Source organism: Cornus florida, unplaced genomic scaffold (genome assembly GCF_030987335.1).
Source record: "Cornus florida cultivar Cherokee Brave unplaced genomic scaffold, ASM3098733v1 CherokeeBrave_3.0.0_Hap2_Chr04, whole genome shotgun sequence".
Taxonomy (NCBI): Eukaryota; Viridiplantae; Streptophyta; class Magnoliopsida; order Cornales; family Cornaceae; genus Cornus; species Cornus florida.
This window is the reverse complement of record NW_026775574.1, coordinates 81,703,795-81,731,233: the sequence shown is the minus strand read 5'-3', so window position 1 is coordinate 81,731,233 and position 27,439 is coordinate 81,703,795. Positions and strand designations below refer to the sequence as shown.

Sequence of the window (27,439 nt, the reverse complement as noted above, 5' to 3'; positions counted from 1 at the left end):
TATCTGTATTTGCGTAAGTCCTGATCCTCTACTGTAACATTTTTTTAACGAGTTTTGATACATCAACCAACATCTCTATAGTATGAGATGAGTCCCACCATAGTATGAGGTGGGACTCACCTCCACAGAGAAAGTCTACAATTTCATGAAGGTATCTTACTCCAGTGCCTCTTAGTTATTAGATTATTTATCATGTGAGTTTCATCAACATATTCAACAATTGAGAATTTCGGAAGTATTGTTACTCGGGGTATTGTAGATTTTCACCGGCCATGCCTTGCAGTCATTTGTTTTAGAGTTTCCACTTCACATTTATTTTTAAACCATTTATTTTACATTTGAACACATAAAAAGATAAATTGAAACACGAAATAATGTGTTGAAAATAGATACTATTGCTTTAAAAAATTCTACAACACTAGGCATAACGGAGGATCTGAGCGTGTATTTATATATGTGTGTGTATATAATATATACGTATATGTGTGTGTGTGTTTTTTTCCTCTCTAAAAGGAATCGGGTGGTGCTGGATGTAGGGGTAAGAGGAGCCAAGCTTTCTCTAAAGAGGCACTCATAAGATCTTCTTAAGGAAGAAAAGCATAGTCAAGGTCCAAAGCAATTCTCTCTCTCTCTCTCTCTCTCACACACACACACACACACACTTGGTTCAGATAGGAAGCAAATTCAAAAACAATTACTTTAACAGTCACTTTTCTATTATTCACATCTCTTTATCTAATGTCTATGTTGATTGTAAAGTGAGTACTGTGTCCCAATAATGTTACCATTATATCAATGCATGCCATGCCACAATGAAAATATGGACAGCGGACCATTTTGTTGTCATCCCAAATTTCGTACCAACTATTAACATAAACTGTTCATCTGTCAGTCTAAAAGGAGTGAAGTGTTCCAATTCCTATTAAAATAATAATAATACTAATAATAATTTCATGATAAAATTTTTGTAAGTACAATGGTAAGTAGTTGCTGTAATTATTGATATATCATACAAGCTTAACAAAAATGCATTGGATAAACAATCCCCCTAATGAGTTATTTAACCATTTTTCATCTAAAATCTTTGAATCAAAATCCTCTCCATCAACTTTTCTAGGTGGTTCCCGCAGTTTCAAATTTCATCACTTTTGTTGCGCAGTCGAACGAGTCCCGTATTAATTCGTTTTCACCTAATTAATGGGTTAATCTTTTAGTTTTGATACCCCCAATCTAACAAGTGAATTATATCAATGGCATGCCATGTCATGCCACAATGAATGCCCATTGGTTTGTGAAGATTGATAGAGATTTGGGATTTATATGGGGCAAATGTTATTCTACCTAATGAGTTAATTTTTTAATTTGGATATTTCAATCTAAGTCACACAATTCTTTTCAACAGATATCGCTCTCACGCTCCGAACGTGCTTTCGCTCTTACACTTCTCACGCACTCTCGCTCAAAATCTCACTATTTGTGACCTAATTATGCCGCTCTCCCGCTCGAATTCGCTTTCGCTCCTGCTCTCGCTTTACGTGACGTAACCCCCAACTCAACAAGTGATATCATAGCCAGGTTATTCCCTCTGAACGAGGCTCTCCATGGCTCTTTAGTGGATAGAGCGTCATCGGCCTTGAGATACGGGACTTATTCGATTGCCGAACAACTTCCAATGCTAAATTTTATAAATATTATGAAGAAATTTCACCTTTTTTGTTTTACTCCCCTATAAAAATGATAAAATTTATAATTTAAAACTTAAAAAATGGTGATGATTATGGTGTTGAAATTTATTAAAATGATGAAATTCACCGTTCAAATAGTTAAATTTCAAAATTGTCAAGTTTATGGTGATGAAATTTCAAAGAAAATATGGTAAAACTGCACGGGGAAAAAATATGAGAGAGAATTCGGGTTCCAATCTTTTGGGTAGTCAATTTAAATTATAAGCTCTCTCTCTCACACACACACTAACACAAACAAAAACACACAATGAAGTTTAAAGTTCAAACTCATATTATAAAGGCTAGCATGAAAAGCATACATTATTGTCGAGATTAGACTAGTTTTTAATGTTAGGAATGTTCGTTACGGAAGTAGTATTAGTAGTAATAATATGTACTTTGAAAAGTGATTATAAAGCCAGTATATAGTAAGCTATCATTTTATAAAGTAGATCTAATCTCAGTACTCAAATCTTTCCCCATTTCCAACGTTTAACTACACTTTGATTACATATTCTTTCTTTCTTTGTTTCTTTTATGTTTGTGTTCAAAATAAAAACATTGTTGCTTGCCAATGTAAAAAGAAGAGAAGAGAAGAACATATGACAGTTTCAAACATTACTTAGTTGTAAATGTCATCCGTACCATTGTGTTTACATCAAAGTTTAAGCATTTGAGATTTGTGATTGGTGGGAAACATAAAAGGATAGCTTGCTACATCATGGTGTCTGGTTTTACCTTCTTTCATGTGGGTCAATTTTTTCTTTGGGGTACACACACACACACATGGTAACCATTGGACGAGTAATGATATTTGGTTTATCGGTGAGTAAGAAATTCATTCGTACCATATATGATAAGAGTATTTTCAGTAGTCTGTTAAAATATTCTTTTGTGTAAAATATACACTGTTATATATGATGTGTAATTTTTTTTTTTTATCTCCAGCAATTTGTTCAGATACATTGTCACGTCATTAATATATAAAATTGTTGTGTATTTTACGCAACATTTTTACATAGTCACATCAGTATATTTCTTTTCTCCTCCCTCTTTCTCATTTTATTAAAAAATCAACCCTATATTAAGTAGGTTTGTAAAAGTTATATAGGACCTAACATGACACATAGTTGGTTGTTATTGGGTGATATATTTTTACACCAAAGGTATAAAACAACCGTTTGAATTAAAAATAAAGAAACCAAAATTTTTGTATAAATCTATCATGATACATCAAATTTACACAAAAAAAATATACGTAACAGTTGGAGATGCTCTAATAATGGATGTTTAAAATGTAGTTACCAAAATAACATAACAATCACATCCAACGATTACCATGCATGATTTGGATGAATTTGTTACTCACCGGTGAGCAAAAGATTATTTCTGTATATATATATATTGAGAAAAAGTGGGGAGAAAATCAATGAGAACGTGATGAATTTAAGAGAAAAATAATTAAATTATACTCCTTCCGTTTCAATTTAAGTGTCCTCATTAGGAACTGTGACTCATAAATATGAGTCATAATTTTATTTGTGAGTCACAATTTTCAATAAAGACACTTAAGTTGAGACGGAAGAAGTATTTATTATGATTCTTAACATTAATTCTCAATTTGAATTGAAATGCTACTCACGGATGGCTAGCTTCCTTCCAACCCGCCATTCAAAAGTTCAATTGGATGCTCATGCATTCACAATATTCTCTTTATCACACCTGTGTTACTGCCCATTAGTAATTATAACGTCCTCCCACAATGAGCGTAATTAGAGAACACAACCCAATATATGGAGAAAATATTTTAATGCTCCTCATATATTGTTGATATATTATCGTTAATTGATTAAATATTGATACGTATTTATAGGATATTTAAAGTAAATGTATTTTTATTTATGCGACCAGATATAATTGGATGATACCAAAAAAAAAAAAAAAAAATTAAAAAAAAAGGAAGAAGAAGAATTAAAGCCTATAATATGGAGTATGAAATTAAAGAAAAATATTATATCTTTATGTTATTTTAATCAAGGTTCCAATTTTTTTCTTCTTTGGATAAATAATCCCTTCATAAACTTGAAGCTTCCATCTTGTTAATGCATTTTAAACTAATGATTTCTAGAAATACATTGAATTCACCCAATGCCTTAAAGATAATTTTATAGGTCTAAATGGGCTAGAGTTGAAAGGCCTCGATCACTTTATAATGAATTCCAATATGAAATTTTCTAAAGTACCCCAATATCAACTGGGTCTCTAGAGGTGGACCCAGCCTAACCCCACAGTCCTATCGTACATCCCAAACGAGTCAATCATAAAAGCCCAGTACCCACTTTTAGTTTCTCCCATTCCTGTCCATCTCAAGGATTCTTCACAAAAGAAGCCCAACTGCCTATATAATGCGACCATCCTACAAAAACATCGAATTTGTTAATTTCTTAAAACACCTCATAATCCACCATCAGTACTAGCAATTTCTTCATCCCAAATGTACCGGGCATAGGGGTACAATCTGAGCGTGCCCAACCTGAAATCAGGTCAGGCCAGGTTAGGTTGGCCAGGGTCACTCAACTTGGTCTCTAACAGTAACCCAAACCCTAATATTTTTGGGTGGATATTTTTTATTTTTTTATTTTTTTGAAAACAACACTTATTTTGAGAAAATTTTAAATTTTAATTCATTAATACTTGCCATTTTTTTCGTTAGAATTTCTTTAGCATTGCAACGACAGAACATCTACATATCACTTAATCAAGCATATACCCTTTTCTATGTATTACAACTGATAAAAACATAGGGACACTGGATATTGGATGAGAAGGTAAGATATATATATATATAGTATACATGACTAGACAAGAGCTAATAAAGAACAAGCCTATATTTTGCAAAGTGGTGGACCAGGTTCATTGTTAGGAATAACCAACTAAAATCCCCAATATATAAACATTGCACCACCTCTGTTATATATAATATATATATGAATGTGATTTCCCTGTCATCAATATCAATCAATTAATCAAGTAAAAGTCCACTATCAAAATCCACCATCAGTTTGTTTAGTTTCTTGTTGCTTATCCTCTGTTGGTAGACTTTGCTGTCCTCCGATCTGCAGATAAATAAAGAACCAAAATAAATAAATAAATAAAACTACTTTTGACAGACATCTCAAATATTATAATGACTTGAAAATAAAATGAATAAAAATTACTAAATTATTTTCAAGGTAAAAACCTAAAAGAGGAGAAATTCCATATAAAAACACCTATTAACAATTTTTGTGTAACACTACCCCATGAAATACGATAACGTTGCAAGATATGATAAACTCAACTAGAAATTATGGCCCAAATTTGTCATAAAATTTCCGACAGACTAAAAAATCTAAACACATGAGATAGAAACCGAAACAGAGAAGAAATTAAGAATACCCAATAATCAACTAGAAGACAGAACTAGAGTTCTTTAATACAAAACCAAACCATAACATTTCTATGACCCTTTTTATCTTGTTCAATATCAGTACCAACTGCTGTAAAAAGGTCAAGGACCATATATTCTTAATTTCCAGTCATCAATTATTTCAGGATGTGTTGTTAATTACAATAATAAGCATGATTAAGATGGATTTAAAGACTAGTACCTTATCATTTTCAACTGGCAACTATTGACGGAATGGTTAAGACCTTCAAAACTATAAGCAAATCCTACATAATGCAAATTAGAAGTATGTAAGATTCTACCATTATACACGTATTAAGGGGATAAAGTATTCATTAAAGATTAGAAATGGATTACCTTGTTCAACAAACCTCTAGAGCCTGCCCTTAGCCAATCTTGAGCACAAACCAAACTTTCTACAAATGTAACCTTTACTATAAGATGTCAATAAATTAAGCACCAAAAAGGAGGAAGATATTGAACGTAAGACTTAAATTGTCTGCATCCATACCAAAAACCCCAAGATAGATCTATGGCCTCCACTGTCATCAATAATGAAAACCCAAATTGGAATACTTTTGATCACCATCAAAAGTTCAAAATATCAAATTTCTTGAATAATCATTGGTACCCATATCATCAAAACAGAGCCCAATCAATATTATAAACAACATACATAAAAATTAGTGGAATATGGATCTCAAAAAATTTAAAAATTAAGGAAAAATGAAAAGAGAGAAGAAAAACTAAGGATTTTGACACCACTCACAAGAGTATGGGACTAAAAGATCCTTATGCAAACAAAATATAAATAAATATAATAATAATAAACAAATAAAAGAGATAGTATTGATTGCCAAGCTCCAGAATCTTTTTGTTGGGTTTGCTGCATTAAGCAAGATATTGTCTTCTAAAGTCTTGTAAAATCCTAAAAATTAGGCTTCCTAGAAACAGTGGGCAACAAAATAGAAGGAAAAAAGAAAAGAAAAGAAAATCTATATATTGCCTTACAGAAAATATATAAAAAAGGTCAATTTGAGCCTTTTCAGTCTTATTTTGGAATTCTACACTTGCAGAAAAGTACAGGACAAAAAATTTCAAATTTAACACTTATACCTATTATTCTTTTTATATATCCATTCAATGATTTAATAAATTTCAAAGATTTAATTCTATGCTCTTAGAGATACATTAACATAGGGCTTTTTCCTGTCCAAGAAAATCCAACTGATCAGTGATCACCCAACTATGTCCAATGTTGTCTCCATGCTTGGCAATGAATTTGCACCTCTATGGACACCAAAGCAGCCTGTTTTTTTATTTATTTTTTCATTGGCAAGAAATTCACACACCCGGTGTTCCTACTAGGAATCAAACGCTCACCTTTCCACTTTGGGAGGTAGAAGAGATACCACTAGGCTACATAGTTTTTTTTTTTTGTTAAAATAGGCTACATAGTTTTTGGTAAGCAGCCTGCTTTTTGTACCACTCAAGCTCCGATGAACACACCTAACAAAATCTTATTCATTGGTTTTTACAATTGAAAAGTAGGACTAGTAAGTAATTTTTCCAAGTAAAAAAGGAGGAAAACAAACGAACAGATAACAAGGCCATCTAGTTAATAAGCACACTTCTGCCACTTGCCTCTTAAGTACTTAAAAATCAATTCACCACCATCTCTTTTGAGGATGCCTCTTAAGTACTTAAAAATGGACCATAGTCCATTCACCATCTGATTCTTATGAGCTAGAAGAGAGATTGCTCTAGTCCTGAACATGGTAATGAAAATGCTGACAAATAGACATCACAATACTTATGGTTTTGTCAAGCACTGTTCCCACTAAACAAACTCACACACACAACTCTTGGTTGATGCCTCTGTTTACTTTTCTGTGGGTGTGCTGTGTGTGTTTTCCACCTAAGTTGGTGGAATGAGTGGCATTGGCTGTGAAACATGAGGGGGAAGTAAATGTATGTATCAAACATTTTTTGCTACTATTATTATCTATTTGGAGGTCTCTTCTCCTTCTCATTCCTCTTTATCATCAACATTTTTGTTACTTGAGATCGATCGATCGAGGTATCCAAGATGAGGGAAAGTGAAACCATTACGAGACCATGGTTCTTTCTTTGTGTTTCGGTTCTATTCCTGTCACACAAGTCCTGCTTCTCTACCGGAGGTGACACTCTTCCAATGGGCCATTCTCTCTCAATAAAACAGACCCTGCTGTCTCAAGGTAACATTTTTGAACTCGGTTTCTTTACGAAAGGTCCTTTCCGTGATTCACCTAAAATCTATCTGGGAATATGGTATAAAAATTCTGAGCAGAACAAAGTTTGGGTAGCTAACAGAGAACAGAGGTTGTCTGAACCGTATTCTTCAAAGCTTGAATTCTCTGAATATGGTGATTTAGTCCTGCTCGATGGTAATTATTATATTAAAATTTGGTCAAAAAGTTTTGAGTCACAAATGCCAAATTCCACTGAAGCAGTGCTTCTAGATAATGGAAATTTTGTAGTTAGAAATGTTAAAAAACCATCTATAATATATTGGCAGAGTTTTGATCACCCAACAGATACATTGTTACCTGGTGCAAAGTTGGGCATCGATAAACTCACTAACAAAACTCGGGTCCTAACTTCGTGGAAAAATTCAAGAGATCCTGCTCCTGGTAGGTTTTCATTCAGGATAGATCCAATTGTAGAAAATCATTATTTTATGGAGTGGAACAACTCCAAAAGGTATTGGAGCAGCGGAGTTTGGAATGGTCATATTTTTAGCTCTGTTCCTGAATGGATATCAAATTATTCCTTCAATTACACTTTCATATCAAATGAAAACGAAAGCTATCTTACATTTTCTATTGTGGATTCTTCTTCTGTTTTAATGAGATGTCTGATGGATATGTCGGGACAACTGCGGATTCTAGGATTGTTCCCTGGCAATTGGGATTGGGAGCAACCCCTCCAAACAAAAGTTTATGCTTTTTGCGGGACATTTGGGATATTGAGAGGGAATGTGACCTCCTATTGTGAATGTTTGCCAGGCTTTGAGCCATTCTCAATTGAAGACACAAAGCTAAATGATTGGTCAGGTGGTTGTGTGAGAAAGACCCCATTGCAGTGCCAAAATGGTTCTTATACCAATGGGTTGACTGATGGATTTTTAAAAATTTCAGATATAAAATTGCCCGAAAATTCAAAAATATATTCTGAAAAGAGCCTTAAATGGTGTAAATCAGCTTGCATGCAACATTGTTCTTGCATGGCTTGTGCATATAATAGTAGTGGGTGTTTAGTATGGGAAGGGGATTTACTGAATCTACAACAACTCTCGAATGGAAGCAACACAAAACAAGATCTCTATCTCAAACTAGCTGCTTCTGAGCTTCCAAAAGCTGGAGGTATGTCGCTGCAATTACAATAAATAAAAGTAACTTATACCTAACAATTAATTGTGATTAACCATGATTCTAGTATACTCGTTTCAGGTGACAGGAGGAAGAACTTTAGGGTGATCATAATACTGCCGGTTTCGCTAGCAGTACTTCTTATTTTTGGTGGCCTCATATGCTGTTTAATCATGAGAAAGCTCAAACAAATGGGTATAAGCTGTAGCCATACAACTTTCAGCCCATATTCAAAGAAATCATACATTATGGATTTAAATTAATTAGGAAATGAAAACACAACTCTTTCAAGAACAAAATTTAAGCAACCATAAATTAGAATTGACTTGGACCAAGTGTGTTCCACAAATTGTCACCGTTAGGTGCCTAATATCTTTCAGAAAAGTGTGACTTCCATATAATTAATGATGGCTTCTTGTTTTGTGATAAACAGGGGAGGAAGATTCAACTGAGGACTTACTAATATTTGATTTTAGTGCTAGTGCTATTGCAACTGCTAAGACAAACACTGGAAGTAATCTTGGGAGAAGTGAGAAGAAGAATGTTGAGTTGCCATTGTTTAGCTTTGCGAGTGTCTCTGCTGCAACGGGCAACTTCTCCACAGAAAACATACTAGGAGAGGGAGGGTTTGGACCTGTTTATAAGGTAACGTTGAAGATGTAAACTGAAGCGATTTACTTAAGAACCAATGAGAATTTTGGAACCCTCCAAATTTAAGACTAAAGATTATTCATTTAACAAATAGTGCAACTCTGTTTTTGATTTTAAACCTGTTCTTTAGTGATATGATTTGGCCTCCCTGAAAGGATGGCTTTAGGGGTGGGCATTTTATCCGCCAATCCGCGAGTCCGATCCGATTCGATATGTGTGGATCGAATCGGATTCTTAGACCCACGAATCGGTAGTGGATAATATGAAATCCATAGTTCACGAATCTGATTACGGATTGGGCTGTTAAAAATCTGATCCGATCCGATCTGATCCGTGAAATTTATATGCTCCATATATTCTATGAATGTATTAGTTAATGATCTTTTAAATTAGAATTAGTTAATGATCATTTAATGAATGGCCTCTACGAATGTATTAGTTAATGATCATTTAAATATATGAATTAATGTTGATAAATTGAAATTTAATTTATTGGGCCATAGTTAAAAAATAACAATACTGAGCTATTTGGGAAAACCCTAATCCGTGAATTGGATCCGTTTTTCCATGGATCTGATCCTTTATCCCACGGATCGGTGGCGGATTCAGATTTTCCCAATTTGTTGGGACTGGATCGGATTAGGATTGATGCCTAATCCGATCCGATCCGTGGCCAACCCTAGATGGCTTCCTCATTAGCACTTACTGAATATTCTTCATTGTTGTTATTATTTAGTTAACGTGTCAGGTAACCATATGGAGATTTTTTTTCCCTTTTATTTTTTAAACAGGGTATAATACTTAATGGACAAGAAATAGCAGTGAAAAGGCTTTCCAAGAGATCTGGACAAGGGTTCCAGGAGTTTAGAAATGAGGCAGTATTGATAGCCAAACTACAGCATCGGAATCTTGTTAGATTATTGGGTTACTGCATTAAGCGTGATGAAAACATATTGATCTATGAGTATATGCCCAATAAAAGTTTGGATTTCTTCCTGTTTGGTTAGTGTATGTTCTCCCATATTTATTCATATTTTTAGTTATTGTTCTCTTTTATGCCAACCTTGGATTAAAGTGTTCAATGCATTTTTATTAATGTGAACTCAAGACAGATCCAGACAAAAAAAGGATGTTGGATTGGAGGACACGTGTTCGCATCATTGAAGGGATTGCTCAAGGACTGCTTTATCTGCATCAATATTCAAGGGTTCGAATAATTCATAGAGATTTAAAGGCTAGCAACATTTTATTGGATAGCGAAATGAATCCTAAAATATCAGATTTTGGCATGGCAAGAATATTTGGTGGAAATGAGTCCCAAGCAAACACAGAACGGATTGTTGGAACTTAGTAAGTAGAAACAAAAACCTTTGCTAACAAATACACACCTTATATACTATACATTGAAGAAAGATTTATCGCAAGATACTAAATCTGATTTTATTGTATTTTAAAATTTAGTGGGTATATGTCTCCTGAATACGCAATGGAAGGCATTTTCTCGATAAAATCTGACGTGTTTAGCTTTGGAGTATTGCTGCTTGAGATTGTGAGTGGCAAGAAGAACATTGGTTTTTATCATAGTGACTCTCTTCACCTCCTTGGATATGTAAGCAGCTAACATACTTTCCTTTTCTTTTTGTTTAAAATTCTTCTATCAAGCAAAATTGATGATTTAAGATTAAATGATTAAATGTTTCAGCTAACAGACAAATGGTATAATTAAATGTTTCAGGCATGGGATTTGTGGAGTGCTAATAGAGGGATGGAGTTGATGGACCCAATATTGGGTAGTCCTTCTTCTACCTCTACATCGTTAAGATACATTAACATTGGACTTCTTTGTGTGCAAGGAAATCCAAATGATCGACCTACTATGTCTGATGTTGTGTTAATGCTTAGCAATGAATATGCACCTTTACCAACACCTAAGGAACCTGCATTTTTTACGGGCCGGCGTGTGATGAATACAAATCCGTCATTTAGTAATGCTAGAAACCGTTCAGTAAATACTGTAACACTTTCGGTGATCGAGCCCAGATAACAATTTCATACTACAAGACATTTTGTTTTAAACTGAAATTCTGAATTCTTTGAATTTACTCTTAGATTTGATATACTTTGTTTGGTCTATGCTTTGATTTTTATTTATTTTTTGGGGTGATATACTGATTCTTTTAACTAGCTATACACTATTAGTTTCTGGAGAAACTTTCTCCCATTCCTTTCCCTCACACTATTAGTTTCTGGAGAAACTTTCTCCCATTCCTTTCCCTCTCAAGGATGCTTCACAAAAGAAGACCAACTGACCAAGTAATGCTATACCATCCTATATGGTCTGAAGTGCACCTAGTACGTAAACATTGTTCATTTAAGACTGTCCATGTGGGCCATGTTAAAACTTGTTGCCACAAGGGGCGGACCATTAGTCTTGGGCCTTTCTTTGTAGTGAGCTTGAGAAAAAAAATATAAGTTGCCGAGGAAGACTATTTGGCGATCCATGGCTCCAACTAGGGTGGCTTTCTTTGTTTGGACCGCTGTTTGGGGAAAGATTCTGACAATTGATAACTTGAGGAAAAGGGGCAATTGTATTGTTAATTGGTGTTGTCTATGCAAGAAAGATGGGGAGTCAGTTGATCACCTCCTTATGCATTGCCCTGTGGCGAACAACTGTTGGAATCTTATTCTTGGGTTGTTTGGCATGTGTTGGGTAATGCCACGATCTACTAAGGAATTGATTCATATTTGGAGAGGATGTCATGTGAGAAGGGATGTACGCGACTTCTGGAGAATTGTCCCACATTGTGTCTGGTGGTGCATTTGGAAGGAGAGAAATAGTAGAAGGGAAAGAGTCGTCTACGGCAATGGTGAAAGTTCACATTCTTCGTTCTCTTTTCAATTATGTGAAGAGGAGCTCTTGTTCCTCTTCTGATGCTTTAATTATTTTTTTGGATTCTTTGGGGCCTTAGCCCCGGTTCCACTTTTGTATAAGGGATGCGTTCCCCTTTTGAACGCCTTTTTATGTTATTATTACTTATCAAAAATATATGTATATAAGTTGCCCCTCAACCCAAGTCCATAGAGTATTTTAATGCCTCCCAACCCAATCCTGTAAAATATTTTAACTTGGTCCCTTTAATCTGGTTGAAACAAAACCCAAATCCAAATAGAAAATAAAGCCTATTATAATATATTAATATGTACATATATCAAGAGATAATTTGCACCAAATGCTCTAGTCTAGTGTACTTTCTCGTATTCCAAAGTAAAAGGTCGAGAGTTTAAGTCCCACTAAGACAAGTGATTGTGTGAGTGCGTTTTTGCCAAGGAAAATAAAAAAGAAAAAATATATAATTTACAATCACCCGAAGGTGTTTGGGTCTGGGTCTTCAACGAGAGTGTTGCGGGAGAGGGTGACGGATGGGGAGGGTCTTGTGCTTATAAGAGTGTGAAGGCAATAGGGGAGCAATTCCAAAAATATTGAAACTGAACAGAATAGTAAGAAGTAGTGGAATCGAACTGCAATGATTAGTTTGGCTCAGTTCTACAGTTATAAACTTTCCTCTGGATATATATATATAAATATACATGTATATATAAATATATAACAATAAGATGAAAAACCAAAATGTAATCAATGGTTCTCCATTAATTTTTCAAATCTATATCTTGTAATCCATTAATTTTGGTATTCTGTGGGTTCTTAAATTTTAGTTAACAGACAGTAATTAATAAGGAGACACCACTCACAAGAGAATGGAAGCTAAAGAGACGAAGTGGCAGACAAGCAGACAAATTCATGTGGCAATTTTTTCAGTAAATGGTCTAACAAATTGTTTCCAGAACCAGAACTATTTCCTTATTGATTTGTTTTCTTATTTATGAATTATATTTGAATGCTATATGACTTCTCTAAAAAAAATTTCCTCGAAAAGTTGATTATCCTTGCTGAAAACTTTAAATTTAGCGATGACCTCTTTTCTTTTTTTGGTAAATTAATATTTACTAAACGAAGGAAAAAAAAACATTGTTGTTCAATGCAGTAGGGTTTAACAAGTAGACTTTTGAGAAGGTTAAAAAATGAAAATTACATATTTGTTGGTTATTATCCTTCTTTCTCTCTCATCTTCCCCCAATTTTGAGCGGATAGAAAAATATACAACGAAGAGGAATGAAGCATCCCTCCTTTCTTCCTCTCTCTCTTCCCTTCTCTCCAACCAAAGTTACCAAACACGAAAAAGTTCTTTTATCCTCCTCTCACCCAACCTTGCCTCGCTCAATCCTTCCCACCAACCAAACATACCATTAGTTTTATTAATTTTTAAGCCTTTTGATTCTAGTGTTGTTCTCCAAGCCTCTAGTTTTATTGCTAAGACTTCTTTACATCCATACAATGTTACTATGTCATCCGCAAATAGGATGCACCATGAAAGTCAGCCTTGCAAGTCTTTTGTTATTTCATTCAAGATTATCTAAATATGGACCGAGCGCCAACTCTTGGTGATCCTACTCTAATATGAAAATCATTAGTCTTCCTGTTAGGAATTATGTCTCAAATTCTATTGTAATCAGGTTTCTATTTTAAAGTGTAATTTATATGGTAATTTCTTGAAAGGCAAGTCTTGGTCTCTAAAATTGTAATCCTTGTGCAACAAGGAATTGGGTTTATAGATACCTAGTTTTTTGTTGGGAGCTATGAGTTGGGAGAGATGTAGCCTCGTAAGGGGTGGAGTTGATGGGTAGAGGTGTAATTACACGTTGGGTAGAGTGAACACTGATGGCGAGGGAAAGTCTTGTGGAGTACACGGATAACTCAGTCAAGAGTTTGTGTGCAAGGTCCGGAGTTGGAAATTCTCTACTGTTGTAATATCTCAACATATATGGAATCTCCTTTCATCCGTGGATGTAGTCCTGATTTTGGTGAACCACGTAAATCTTGTGTTTGTTGTGTGATTACTTTATTTCTTCTTTGTTGTTACACTTCCGCTGCCCCAACAAGTAGTATCAAAGCAATTGGGCTCCAATAAGTGGTATCAAAGCCTATGGTTCAACTTTGGGACATTCTAACCTTATGTTCGAAGAAGATCTATAAAACACAGGGAGTCTCAACAGAGTTTGCAACGGGCTTCAGTTGCAGTTTGAGTCAATCAACAGACTTGTTTGATCACGATTATAAGAAAATCGTGATTGGTTACATGGCATAGAGCTCGAATAGTCAAGGTGGAGCCTAAGGGGTTTGACGGATTGAGCAACATACAACGGGACAATCAAAGTTGGTGCAAGATTCAAGTCGTATAAATTGTCTGATTCAATTGCCATTAAAAGCGATGATTGATGTGATAGAATTTGAGCCAAGGTGAAGATTGTTAGGAATTATGTCTCAAATTCTATTGTAATCAGGTTTCTATTTTAAAGTGTGATATTGTGGCCCGAATTTGGTCAACGCGACCCGCTTATAACCCAACGATAGGAAAAAAATTTGACCCATTTTTTGCTCATGGGTCGTGGACCCTAATTAGTCTCTTGTAGCCCAATATATAAGGGCGCTTAGGGTTTGGAGTGGTGTAAGAGAGAGATTTTGAAATTCGTACAGAAACAGTCAGAGGAGCTGAAAACTTGTACTCTCCGATTTGACATGGTGAAAACTTTCATCGGATCCCAACTGTGAACGTAGGTTGTTGCCGAACCACGTATAAATTTTGTGTGGCGTGTTTACTGTCGTGATTCTTGATTCAACTTAGGTTTGTTGCGTTAGTCATAACAAACTGGTATCAGAGTTTTCAGTTTGAAGCAGAAATGTCGTCCAAGTTTCTAGAAATCGAAAAGTTTAACGTTAAAAAGTTTGATGGACATCTGGGTTATAAGTATGTTGCTGGGCTTGGCCAGTTTCTCGCAAACCCAATTCCAATGGGTTAAGAGGTGCTACCTCTAAAGAATCAACTGAGGTCAGTATTGGGCCTCTTAAATTCACACGGGCCTTGAACAGACAGGACGCTAGTAGTGGAAGAGGGAGGTCAGTTCTACGAGGGCCCAATAATACTTTAACCATTTCCTTGGTCCACCCAACGTCATCCACACAATCTGATTCTACAAGGTCAGAAGGAACTTTTGGCAAAGTGAATGATCCTCCTTCATCTCAGACGACATCAAAGTTAATGAAAGTTCAGACACACTCCAGATCTGAAGGTAGACAGTGGTCTACGACGGAGAAGTTTAACTGGGTAAGGGTTATTGATAAAGTTGCTGGTCTAGGAAGAAGAAAGAGGTCATTCCGGCATGATATGAGTTGTCAGAAAGTCGTGTCTGACAATCCGTTCGGACCTCTTACTAAAGAGTTAGAGATTTCCGACGCCTCTCGCCACACTACATCTTCACAAAAATGACAAGAAAAGAAACGACACAGAAGTCGTTTGTCACGCTTCGACAAACAGAAGTGGATAGCCGTTACTATTGATCCGGGTAAGTCCTCTGCAACTCAACCTCAGAGCTCTCTTCTAGCTCCTTCTTCTTCTACTCCTTCTTGCGAGGTGTTGAGGAGTGGTGTCGGGATGGAGAAGGGAGGAGAGTAGTCAGTTTTGCCAATGATTCCGGAAATTGAGTCGGAGTTGTGTTCGGAGGTGTCGGATGAATATGGGTCTTTTCTTTCCGGGTCTTTTCTTTCCGGATGAATATGAGTATGTGTGGGACGTGACCTTCATTTCCGGGTGCATGAGGAGTTGGTGGCGGCTTTGCTTAAGGATCTTCGTCTTTGTGTACCCCCTAAAGATCTCCATTGCTTGCTAACAGAAGGATTAGGGGAGTCCATCTCTTATAGGAACACATACTTCAGGTCAGAGTCGAATGATTATGGGAGAGGTGATTCGGATGAGAAGGATGATTCTCCGGCATCCATCCAACCAGTATGTTCTAATGTCCTTGTTCCATGGTCGGAGATGGATCAATCTAATCTGGGTCTGGTGGAACCTTTGGCTGTCCTACTACCCGACGAATCAGATAACAATCCGGATGAGGGGAAGGATTGGGTAGCTAAAAATATTAGTGTTACTAGCGAAGCACTGACGAGATGCAAGATTCAATCCATGTTATCCATCGATCCCCAAACCCCATTTGTTGTTTGCAGATGATACCTTGGTTTTCTATGATACCTTGGTTTCTGTGATGCTGATGTTTCCCAACTCAGGTATTTGAGGTGCATTCTTACATGCTTCCAAGTAGTGTCTGATCTTAAGATTAATGTTGAAAAGAGTGTGCTTGTCCCAGTGGGAGAGGTTTCTAATATTTCTTCTTTAGCTGCTGTTCTTGGGTGTGGAGTGGGTGCTTTTCCACTCCCTTATCTGGGATTACCTTTGGGAATCTCCTCCAGTAGAGTGGGGACTTGGGATCCGGTGATTAACAGGTATGTAAAAAGATTAGCGGGATGGAAAAAACAGTATCTTTCGAAAGGGGGGAAGGTCACTCTTATTAAGAGCACCCTCTTGTCCCTTCCCACATATTTCTTATCTCTATTTCAAATCCCGTGCTCTATTGCTGAACGAATTGAAAAAATTTAGAGAGATTTTCTTTGGGTGGAAAAGGAGAGGAGTTTAAGTATCATCTTGTTAATTGGGAACAGGTTTGCAAACCGATGAAGTTTGGCGGGTTAGGTATCCGGAAGCTGGTCCCTTTTAATAAAGCCTTATTGGGGAAGTGGTTATGGAGGTTTGGTAAAGAGTGTCATCGACAATGGAGAAGAGTTATCTCGTGTTGTTTTGGGGAGGAGAGTGGAGGTTGGTCCTCTCGTCCTGTTTCTATTACTGGGGGCGTTGGCGTTTGGAAGTTCATTCGGAAAGGTTGGGATGTGTTTTCCACCCATATTCGGTTCAAGGTTCGTAATGGTATGTATGTTAGATTCTGGGAAGACTTATGGTGTGGTGATCAACTGTTGTCTCTTTCCTTTCCTCGTCTCTTTAGCATTGCCGAGAATAAGCATGCTTATGTAATTGACTGTTATCATCTTGATAACAGTGGAGTTACGTGGGATGTGCGTTTTAGGCGTTCTTTTCAGGACTAGGAGATAGCAGAAGTTTGCGTCTTTTTGGATCTGTTGTATAGACAGAAGGATGTTGGCAGAGGTTGTGATGATATTTTGTGGACCCCCTCTCTTTATGGTAGATACGAAGTTCGATCCATGTTCTTGTGTTTGTCTAATTTTATTGGACATAATTTCCCATGGAAATGTATTTGGCACTCTAAAGCTTCTATTAGAGTTGCCTTCTTTGTTTGGACTGCTACCTAGGGAAAAATTCTAACACTGGATAATCTGCGTAAGAGAGGTAATACCATTGTTAACTGGTGCCGTCTCTGTAAAGCTGATGGTGAGTCCGTGGACCATCTTCTTATGCACTGTCCTGTTGCATTTGATTGTTGGAATCTCATATTCAGTATTTTTGGCGTTCAGTGGGTAATGCCTAAGCACTCTTTCCAATTTATTAATGCTTGGAGACGTTGCCCTGTTTCTGGTCATGCTCGTGATTTTTGGAGGGTCGCCCCACACTGTGTTTGGTGGTGCATTTGGAGAGAGAGAAATAACAGAAACTTTGTAGGGAAGGAATCGTCTTTTACAAACTTTAAGTCTCTTATTCTTCGCTCTCTTTTCTGTAATGTTAGAGGCAGCGCTTGCTCATCGATTGATGATTTTCTTGTTCTATTGGACTCTGTTGGTCTATAGGCTTGGCTTTTGCTCTTTCGTTTTTGTGTATTAGGGACACGTTCTCCTTTCGAACGTTTTTCTAATATATTGTTACTTAACAAAAAAAAAAAGATTTCCATTATTATGGCACTTCTGAAAAGTCTTTAAATGCATCTTTTATTGCCCTTATTGTCCTAAGAAGGGTGGTGCTTCTAATATAAAGGACTTTAGGCCAATATGCTTAGTGGGATGCATCTATAAGCTTATAGCTAAGGTTCTTGCCCTTAGGATGCGAGGTGTTATGGATGGAATCATTTCGGAATCCCAATATGCTTTTGTGGGAGGGCGACATATTTTGGATTCTGTTCTTATTGCAGGCGAATGTGTGGATTCTAGGTTGAGAAGCGGGGTCCCTGGTGTCTTTTGCAAACTCGACATTGAAAAAGCCTATGATCATGTTAATTGGAGTTTTCTTCTTTACTTGCTACAGAGAATGGGGTTCGGAAGTAAATGGAGGAAATGGATTGAGACATGCATTTCATCTGTTAAGTTTTATGTTCTTGTGAATGGTACTCCTGCTGGTTTCTTCGGGAGTTCTCGGGGATTGAGACAAGGTAATCCGTTGTAGTCTTTTGTTTTCCTCATTGTCATGGAGGGTTTGAGCAAACTTATAGGGAGAGCAGAGAATTTGGGTTTCATCAGGGGGTTCAAAGTGGGAAGAGATCATGCACATCAAATGGAGATTTCTCACCTGTTATTTGCGGATGATACCTTGGTTTTTTGTGATGCCGATGCTTCCCAACTTAGATACTTGAGGTGCATTCTTGTTTGCTTCCAGGCAGTTTCTGGGTTGAAGGTCAACATTGGCAAAAGTGTGCTTGTCCCGGTCAGAGATGTCTTAGATATTTCTTCCCTAGCTGCAGTTCTGGGATGCGGGTGGGCGCTTTTCCTATCTTGTATTTGGGACTTACTTTAGGGATCTCATCTAGGACGGTGGGGAGTTGGGATCCAGTTATTCAGAGATTCGAGAAAAGGTTGGCAGGGTGGAAGAAGCAATATTTATCGAAGGGAGCACTCTTTCGAGCCTTCCCACTTATTTCTTATCCTTGTTCCAAATCCCATGTTCTATAGCGGAAGGATCGAAAAGATCTAACGGGACTTTTTATGGGGCGGAAGGAATGAGGAGTTCAAATATTATCTTGTTAACTGGGAACATATTTGTAAGCCTATGAAGCTAGGATGTTTAGGTATTCAGAAGATGGTTCCCTTCAATAGAGCTCTTCTGGGTAAGTGGTTGTGGAGATTTGGAAAGGAACGTCAACGCTAGTGGAGAAAGATTGTTTCTTGTCGTTTCGGGAAGGAGAGCGCTGGTTGGTCCTCCCTTCTAGTTTCTATAACGGGAGGCGTAGGCGTGTGGAAGTTTATACGAAAAGGTTGGGATGTCTTCTCCACACATATTAGATTCAAGGTACGGGATGGTCGATGTATTTGCTTTTGGGAGGACTTATGGTGCGGTGATCAGTTGTTGTCACTTTCCTTTCCTAGACTTCATAGAATCGTCGTCGATCGACACGTCTTTGTAGCTGATTGCTATCACCTTGATAGCGGTGGGGTTACTTGGGATATCCGTTTTAGACGTGCTTTTCAGGATTGGGAGCTGCAAGAGGCATATGCCTTTCTGGATCTGTTATATCAGCAGGAGGTAGTTGGTAGAGGTAATGACGACATTGTGTTCCTTCTTCCAATGGAAGATTTAATGTTCGGTCGATGTTCCTATGCCTTTCCAACTTTGTCGGTCCTGTCTTTCCTTGGAAGACTATTTGGCGCTCTAAGGCTCCACCTAGAGTGGCATTCTTTGTGTGGACAGCCATCTGGGGCAACATCCTGACTATAGACAATCTGCGGAAGAAAGGTAATATTATTGTCAATTGGTGCTGCCTATGCAAACGTGATGGAGAATATGTGGATCATATCCTTATGCATTGTCCGGTGGCATACGATTGTTGGAACCTTATCTTCAGTCTGTTTGGCACGCATTGGGTGATGCCTCAATCTTCCAATTATCTTATCAATGCGTGGAGAGGATGCCATGTCAAACGTCACGTTCGGGATTATTAGAGGATTATTCCTCACTGTTTATGGTGGTGCATATAGAAAAAGAGGAATTACAGAGTTTTCGAAGGGAAGGAATCACGCTTGCCGATTCTGAAACTTCATTTTCTTCGCTCAATTTTTTGTTATGTAAAAGGAAGTCCTTGCTTCCCTTCCGTCGACATTGTTGAGCTTTTGGATTCCATGAGTCCTTAGGTTTTTTTGGTTCTGTACCCGGGATGCGTTCCCCTTTTGAATGCTTTTTAATTGATTATTACTTATTAAAAAAAACGATTTCAAGCTGTGCGGGTTAGGATGCAAGCTTTGTTGGTTCAATAAGGGTTATCCAAGGCGCTGAAGGGGAAGGATGCACTGCCAGAAAAGACAAAGGACAAAGATGAGGTTATGGAGAAAGCACATAGTACGATTTTGTTGTGCTTGAGTAACGAGGTTTTGCGAGAAGTTGCTGGAGAAACTACGGCGGATAGGCTGTGGCAGAAGGTAGAGTCCCGGTATATGACAAAATCTCTTGCGAATCGCTTGTATCTAAAGAAGCGGTTGTTCACTCCTCATATGCATGAAGGTTCGTCTCTGAAAGACATCTTGACGACGTAAATAGTATCATCATGGACTTGAATAATATTGATGTCAAGATAGAGGATGAAGATCAGGCTATTATTCGGTTGTGTTCCCTACCACCCTCGTATGAGAACTTTGTCAATACAATGATGTATGACAGAACTGCTTTGTCTATGGAAGACGTGAAGGCAGCTCTGAATTTTGAGTTACAGAAAAGGGCGTTTGAGGGCAATACAGAAAATTCGGCAGAGGGGTTATTTATTAGAGGGAGAAGAATCAGAAGGGAGGGTCCGGCAGCAAAGGTCGTTCTAAGTCTAAGAACAAAATGAAGGTGTTGAGATGCTTCATCTGTCACAAGGAAGGGCACTTCAAAAAAGATTGTTAGGAGCGTAAGAAGGGAAAGGTAAAATCCTTTGAAGTTGAAAGTGTGGCTGTTGCAGAGGGTAATGATTCAGATGGTGGTAATGTTCTCACAATTTCAGTCGGCAGCTCTTGCGGTGAGTGGATTCTTGATTCGGGTTGCTCGTTTCATGCTTGTCCAAACAGGGACTGGTTTACCTCCTATTGATCTATTGATGGAGGGGAAGTTCTGATGGGGAATGATGTGATGTTAAAGTTTGTAGGTATCGGTACAGTTTGAATCAAGATGTATGACGGCATAGTGATGACACTGACTGATGTCAGGCATGTACCAGAATTAAGAAAGAATTTGATTTCCCTGGGTACGCTGGATTCCATCGGGTGCACTTATAAGGCTGGAGGTGGAGTCATTCGGGTTTTCAAGGGTCCTCTTGTGGTGATGAAGGGACTGAAGAAGCATGGTTTATATGCTCTGCAGGGTAGCACAATCACGGGTTCAGTTGTTATATCGTCCTCAGATCCGGATTTAGATACTATCGGATTGTGGCATATCCGACTTGGGCATATGAGTGACAGGGGGATGGATGTTCTGAGTAAGCAGGGTTTGCTTGGTGGTCAGAAAACTGGGAAGCTGGATTTCTATGAGCATTGTGACTTCGGGAAGCAGTACAGAGTGAAGTTCAGTACAGGAATTCACAGGACCAAGGGTACGGTGGATATATTCATTCTGATCTTTGGGTCCCTCTCAGGTTGTTTCACATGGTGGTGGTAGATATACGATGACGCTGATCGATGACTTTTCTCAAAAAGTTTGAGTTTATATTCTGAAGCATAAGAATGAGGCTTTTGTTACATTCAAGCAGTGGAAGACCTTGATTGAGAAGCAGACAGGAAAACAGGTCAAGCGCTTGAGGACAGACAATGACTTGGAATTTTGTGATGGAGAATTTAATGAGTTCTGCAAGATTCACGGGATTGTGAGACACCACACATTGAGGAAGACTCTGCAGCAGAATGGAGTTGTAGAACAGATGAACATAACGCTATTGGAGAGGGCACGATGTATGTTGTCTAATGCAGGGTTAGATAAAACGTTTTGGGCTGAAGCTGTTTCTACAGCTAGTTACTTGGTGAACTGGTCTCCATCGACTACTATCAACTATAAGACTCCAGAGGAGGTATGGTCTGGTTCTCCTGCTAGTTACAGTAATCTGAGAATATTTGGGTGTCCAGCGTATGCTCATGTGAATGAGGGGAAGCTTAAACCGAGGGTTAAGAAATGCATATTTCTTAGTTATCAGCCTGGGGTCAAGGGATACAGATTATGGTGCCCACAGGCTTCGGGAAAGAAGATACTTGTTAGTAGGGATGTGACCTTTCATGAGTCTGCGATGCTTACTCCGCAGAAGGAGGTAGTTGATTCAGGGAAAACTCAGGGTGGAGCATGTAGAGGTTCATTTAGAGGATAGTCCTGTTCGGTTGACTCACAAGCAGGTGCAGTTTCTGGTTGAGGGAGATGCACAATTGCAGCAGTATAGTGTGGCTAGAGACAGACCTAGGAGGGATATTAGGCCACCTGAGAAGTAATGGTTTTCACATGCTGATTCGGTTGCTAATGCACTTAGTGTGGCAGAGGATATTGATGAGTCATGTACTTATCATGAGGCTATCACAGGTGGAGAGTCAGCACAGTGGTCTGTTGCCATGAGTGAGGAGATTGAGTCTCTTCATAAGAACTAGACTTGGAAGCTAGTTAAGAAGCTTAACAACCAGAAATTTGTGGGCTCTTCAAGAAGAAGAAGGAATTCCAAGGGTGGAAGATGTGAGAAACAAGGCACGCTTGGTGGCAAAGGGCTATACACAGAGTGAAGGGGTGGACTTCAATGAAGTTTTTTCTCCTGTGGTGAAACATAGCTCAATCCAGGTGTTACTTGCTATGGTTGCTCCGTATGACTTGGAGCTTGAGCAGCTTGATGTCAAGACTGCTTTCTTGCATGGTGAGTTGGAAGAACAGATTTATATGCATTAACCTGAGGGGTTTGAGATTATGGGAAAGGAAGATCATTATTGCCTACTAAAGAAGTCCTTGTATGAGTTGAAGCAGTCTCCTAGACAGTGGTACAAGTGATTTGACACCTTTATGGTTGGGAATGGCTACTGTAGAAGTAAGTTTGACAGTTGTGTGTATCATAGTAAGCTTTTAGGTGGTTCTTATTTGTACTTGTTGATGTATGTTGATGACATGTTGATAACTTGCAAGAACATGTCTGAAATCAACATGTTAAAGGCTTAGCTTAGTTGTGAATTTAAGATGAAGGATCTTGGAGCTGCAAAGAGGAAATTGGGAATGGAAATTCACAGGGACAGAGGAGCGGGCAGATTGTATTTGTCACAGAAGAAATACACAGAGAAGGTGCTGGAACGCTTTGGTATGCAGGCATCAAAACCTGTGAATACTACATTGGCTGCCCACTTTAGACTTTCAGCACGATTGTCACCATAAACCGAGGAGGAGGTGGAGCACATGTCTCGTGTTCCTTATGCTAGTGCAATTGGTAGCCTTATGTACGCTATGGTGTGTACTAGGCCAGACATTTCACATGCAATTAGTATAGTAAGCAAATATATGGATAGACCTAGGAAGGTCCACTGGCAGGTTGTGAAATGGATATTACGATACTTGCGAGGCACTGCAGATGTTGGGTTAGTCTATGACAGAGGCAGCGACATATGTGGGAATGTTGCTGGATATGTTGATTCGGATTATGTTGGAGATCTTGACAGGAGAAGGTCCTTGACAGGGTATGTCTTCACGCTTTTTGGGAGTGTGATATGTTGGAAGGTGACAACTTTGTAGCCCATAGTTGCATTGTCTACTACTGAGGCTGAGTACATGGCAACTACAGAGGCAGTGAAGGAAGCTATATGGTTGAGAGGTTTGGTTGGTGATTTGGGTTTGCAGCAGGATGATTTGACTGTGTTTTGATATAGCTAGAGTGCCATACATTTAATTAAAAATCAAATGTACCATGAGAGGACCAAACACATTGATGTCAGGTTTCACTTTATCAGAGATGTGGTTGCACAGGGTGCTATTGTAGTGAGGAAGATTGGGACAGCAAAGAATCCGGCAGATATGATGACAAAGGTCATTCTTACACTCAAGTTCAGACATTGTCTGGACTTGATTGGTACTTGCAGTTGCTGAGGCCTTAGGGGCATGTAGAGGCGGCGAAAAGAGTAGCTGGAGATTGTGGAGCTTGGCATAATTCGAGCCAAGGTGGAGATTTGTGATATTGTGGCCCGAATTTGGTACCGGGTCGCAACGACGATAGGAAAATTTGTTGACCCATTTTTTGCTCATGGGTCGTGGACCCTAATTAGTCTCTTATAACCCAATATATAAGAGCACTTAGGGTTTGGAGTGGTGTAAGAGAGAGACTCTGAAATTCGTACAAAACAGTCAGAGGGGTTGAAAACTTGTAATCTTTGATTTGACACATAGTGAAAACTTTCGCCGGATCCCAACTGTGGACGTAGGCTTGCCGAACCACATATAAATCTTTGTGTTCTTTGTGTGGTGTGTTTACTTTTCTGTCATGATTCTTGATTCAATTTGGGTTCGTTGCGTTTGTCATAACAAAAGTGTATTTTATATGGTATTTTCTTTTAAGGCAAGTTTTGGCCTCTAAGAAATTGTAATCCTTGTCCAACAAAGAATTGGGTTTACGATTCTATAAATAGATACCTAATTTTTTGTTGTGAGAAATGTAGTCTCATGAGGGGTGGAGTTGATGGGTAGAGGTGTAGTTATATGGTAGAGTGAACATTGATGGCGAGAGGGAGGCTCGTGGAGTACACGGAGAACTCGGTCAGGAATATCTCTACATATATAGTGAATCTCCTCTCATCCGTGGATGTAGCCCTAATATTGGGTGAACTACGTATATCTTGTGTTTTGGGGTGTGCTTGTCTTTCTTTTTTGCTTCCGCTGACGCCAACGCTTTCCACATATTACATATAAGTATGAACTCTAGTCTTAGTATCGTTATACATATATATCTTGAATAAGTTCAATAAATCTAATTGGAATATGTTATTTTTTCCTAAAGCCCACCAAATCATGTCGAAGGAACTCTATCGCATGCTTCTTTTAAGTCTATAAAAGATGTGTAGATCTTTTTGCTTATTTCTACAATCCCTCTACTAACTGTATTAATAGGTAATAGCCTCTATAGTGGATCTTCCTAGCATAAATCCATATTGATTCTCGTTAAGTACATTATTTTCTCAGTTTTTTTTTTCCCCATAATTTTATAGTATGAAGTTTTTAAAAATAATAATACACACACTTTGAGAGGGAAAGAGAGTTTTCTTACATTTTCTCAGCAACCAAACAATACAAAAAAAAATCACGATTTTACAAGTCCATACCTATTTTTAATTCAGAAAATAAAAGCAAAAACATATAATTATTGAACCTGCATTTGGTTTTTTTTTTTTATTTCAAAATTTTACTAACGAATTTAGCCTTCACTCGAATCTAATTTAAATAATAGCAACAGAGAACAAACCGTGCAAGTCGGGCATGAAATCATGGTCCAACTCACGATCTCGGATCCCAATATCAGGCGATTGGTCCCCAAACTCGTTGAGAACCGCCAATACACCTCGCGTCTTCACAATCCCCATTGCATTCTTCGTCTTCGGATTAACCTCGATCTCAGTCCCCAACGCGTGCTCCCTCATGAACGGCTCAACCATCACCGTCGTAGAACCTCCCCAACACCGCACGCGACGCCAGCTCGATGACTTCGGCGAATGAGATGAAGATTAGCATAAAAACCTCCCATTGATGAAGCTTCTGAAATCTGAAAAATTGGATCGTCAGTAATCCCATTTCTCTAAACAGGATCAGAGGGGCATCTCTCGGTCTTTTAACCTTTAAAAGGAGGGCATTTTTGTCTTTTCAACACAACTTTTTTCAATTTTCAACCAAGCACGTTTGCATTTGCCTAAAACATTTTAATGTGCTAAAAATGTATAATGGTGTTCAAAATTACTAAAACAGCCATACAATACCAAAATTTACAGTAGAAGATCCGGACGCTAACTGCAACAGCAAAATGTGGTAATTTAAGAATTTTTGTGTAAAAAATTTAGTTCAGGGGTTACATGCAGTTGGAGTTGGTTTATTGTTATTAACCACTCAGTCACACAATTTTTTTCCAGGAGTGTCACTTTTACGTTCTGAGAACTCCGCGCACGTTTTGAGTTAAATTTTCATTATTTATGACTTAATCTCTCTCGAATTTGCTCTCACTCTAACTCCCGCTTTATATGACTTAGATTAACCATATATAGATTTTAGAGTTTACATAAATCCATCCACTTACTCAAAAAAAGAGTTTATATAGATTTAACACATTTAATTGAACACATTTAAATTGTAATTTCAACACATTACTTTTAGAATTTCATAAATACACCGCTAAGTTTGTTTACATAAAATATTTTTTTTGAAAAATATATATTTTTTTAAGTAAAATATATGTATATATACATATAACTTTTTTTTTTATTTTTTGATATTTGTCAAAAGTTTAGATCGAGATAGAGGTCGAATTTATCGGGTGGGGCGTGTAAAATACTTGTCTAAAATTAATGAATTAAGTTATTTTTGTTAAGTTTTAATAAATTTTTTATTCCTAAATATTTTATAACTATCAAACATCAAAAAATAAAAATCATGGTCTAAAAAATATTTTTCATCCAATCAAACAAAGCCAAATGAAGTCGTTTGACTCAGTGCCTCAATGTGTGGAGACAGAGTCATATACTAAAAGTAAGATTGGCTGAATGAGAGGAAGAAGAAAAGAATACAAAAACAGAGAGACAGGCCTACAAGTTAATGGACAGACAGAGACTAATTTTGACAATGTTGAAAGAGTGTTCAATTAGTGTTACAATCAACCTACCAATTGATTAAGTTGTGGAATAAGTGGCAGAGAGTGTCAACATGAGGAGAAGTAAATGTATGCATGTGTAATGTGTATATGTATATGTAGATATAGTTGACCACCCAAAGTTACATGAAACATTGTTTTGGTAAGAGATGATTTGGAGGTCTCATTCTTCTCTATCACCATCATTCTTTGTTAATTGAGATTGAGGGATCCAAGATGTGGCAACTGATGAGGGACAGTGGCACCATAACAAGACCAGGCCCTGTTTCTCGATCGGAGGCGATACTCTTTCAATGAACCAGTCTCTCTCAGAGAGCCAAACCCTGGTTTCTCAATGTACCAATTTCGAACTCGCTTTCTTTACAAAAGGTACTCCACTTAGCTTCTATCTTGGCATATGGTATAAACATTTTGCTGAGAAGATCATGGTTTGGGCAGCTAACAGAGAGAACATGTTTTCTAATACATTACCATTAATCCTTGAATTCTCTGAAGATGGTAATTTAATCCTGCACAGTCGTTTTGATAAAGAACCAATTTGG

General features: G+C 37.7%; 2 protein-coding genes across 2 annotated transcripts; one reads left to right on the top strand and one right to left on the bottom strand.

The window, feature by feature from the left end:
• Positions 1-4,594: 4,594 nt before the first annotated feature.
• Positions 4,595-25,830, bottom strand: LOC132303661 (glycerol-3-phosphate 2-O-acyltransferase 4-like). Its single transcript, XM_059801010.1, has 4 exons — positions 25,506-25,830; positions 5,530-5,588; positions 5,375-5,438; positions 4,595-4,840 (listed from the first exon to the last, which is right to left on the bottom strand). The coding sequence occupies exons 1-3, from the start codon at positions 25,693-25,695 to the stop codon at positions 5,385-5,387; spliced, it is 303 nt and encodes a 100-aa protein (XP_059656993.1). The 5' UTR covers positions 25,696-25,830; the 3' UTR covers positions 4,595-4,840; positions 5,375-5,384.
• Positions 7,118-12,145, top strand: LOC132303660 (receptor-like serine/threonine-protein kinase SD1-8). The gene is made up of 7 exons (XM_059801009.1): positions 7,118-8,576; positions 8,664-8,777; positions 9,016-9,227; positions 10,025-10,235; positions 10,346-10,583; positions 10,695-10,842; positions 10,969-12,145. The coding sequence occupies exons 1-7, from the start codon at positions 7,262-7,264 to the stop codon at positions 11,275-11,277; spliced, it is 2,547 nt and encodes an 848-aa protein (XP_059656992.1). The 5' UTR covers positions 7,118-7,261; the 3' UTR covers positions 11,278-12,145.
• Positions 25,831-27,439: the final 1,609 nt, after the last annotated feature.

Excerpts from the sequence above, each read along its gene's own strand:
- LOC132303660 (XM_059801009.1), top strand. The coding sequence starts at position 7,262 with ATGAGGGAAAGTGAAACCATTACGAGACCATGGTTCTTTCTTTGTGTT. Across the intron at positions 8,577-8,663 it reads TGAGCTTCCAAAAGCTGGAG|GTGACAGGAGGAAGAACTTT; the intron begins GTATGTCGCTGC and ends TACTCGTTTCAG. Across the intron at positions 10,236-10,345 it reads TTTGGATTTCTTCCTGTTTG|ATCCAGACAAAAAAAGGATG; the intron begins GTTAGTGTATGT and ends AACTCAAGACAG.
- LOC132303661 (XM_059801010.1), bottom strand. The coding sequence starts at position 25,695 with ATGGTTGAGCCGTTCATGAGGGAGCACGCGTTGGGGACTGAGATCGAG. Across the intron at positions 5,589-25,505 it reads TTTCATGCCCGACTTGCACG|AAAGTTTGGTTTGTGCTCAA; the intron begins GTTTGTTCTCTG and ends TTACATTTGTAG. Across the intron at positions 5,439-5,529 it reads CTAGAGGTTTGTTGAACAAG|GATTTGCTTATAGTTTTGAA; the intron begins GTAATCCATTTC and ends TGCATTATGTAG.